Source organism: Halyomorpha halys, unplaced genomic scaffold (genome assembly GCF_000696795.3).
Source record: "Halyomorpha halys isolate HHAL.00 unplaced genomic scaffold, Hhal_1.1 Scaffold1351.1, whole genome shotgun sequence".
NCBI classification, from domain to species: Eukaryota; Metazoa; Arthropoda; class Insecta; order Hemiptera; family Pentatomidae; genus Halyomorpha; species Halyomorpha halys.
The window spans coordinates 27,238-28,162 of NW_027116421.1; the positions used below are offsets into that span (position 1 = coordinate 27,238).

General features: G+C 41.1%; 1 protein-coding gene across 9 annotated transcripts in view; it reads left to right on the forward strand.

Annotated features, from left to right (window-relative positions):
• Positions 1–113: 113 nt before the first annotated feature.
• Nhe2 (Na[+]/H[+] hydrogen exchanger 2) overlaps positions 114–925 on the forward strand; it is a gene marked incomplete at its 5' end in the record, with an annotated part of 76,553 nt that continues 75,741 nt past the window's right edge. For all 9 annotated transcript variants that reach the window (XM_067053200.1, XM_067053203.1, XM_067053204.1 and 6 more), the window contains 1 exon segment: positions 114–310. In XM_067053200.1, the coding sequence (XP_066909301.1) occupies positions 114–310 (197 nt within the window).

Sequence of the window (925 nt, forward strand, 5' to 3'; positions counted from 1 at the left end):
GCAGAGCTCAAGAGATCCCAGCGCATCCCTCTCGCCGCATCACTGGTAATGAGCCAGTGGAGGCTGAGCAAGTGCGCTAAAGCCGCAAACACTTATATCGAATTACGTTTTAGGACTGTGCCTGTGGGCTTGCGGCCTGACGGGACTCTACGGCTGCGACACCCCTCTCCTGGAGATGCTGCTCTTCGCGGCCCTCATCTCCGCCGTCGATCCTGTAGCAGTTTTGGCGGTATTCGAGGAGATCCACGTCAATGAGATCCTCTATATCGTAGTCTTCGGCGAGTCCCTCCTCAATGATGCGGTCACTGTGGTAAGTATTCATTTTCATAGTACGATTCTTAAGTGTATTTTAATAATGAGGCAATTTGAAGGCATTCTTTCCAAGTTCTTTGTTGTTTGACTCAGAGTGTGAATTTCATTGGGATTTCGAGGTCTCGCTGAAATGGTCCATAAATTATTTTGTGTAATTGTTCTTCGTGAAACCCATGCTTTCTTAACTTCTCGGTTAAGATACCTCTATCGACCCTCAAACTAATATCTGTTGTAACCTGTATATTTGAATGCAGTTCAAATCTATCCTTACCTAACACGCCAGATTTCCAAAACCTTTTTATACAATCTTGTTCTACGCAGCTAGTAGTTGATTGGTCCTGTTATAAGTTCTTAATGTATCACTCCTGTGTTCGTCACTCTAAAATTGTATTTTATCTTAATTTTTTGTTCTCTTCATCTTTTTTTTTTTTTTAATTATTTATTTATTGCTATTTACAACTTTACATTATAATACATTTAGTAAATTTGATCTAAGTTAAAGTGGAGTGTTACAGCCCTGTAGAGAAACTACCTATTGGTAGCACTCTAATGACATTTTACATTAGCTGGTCTCGTGGCCATCTTCTTTTCAGGCGCCTCGGAGGATTGTCAG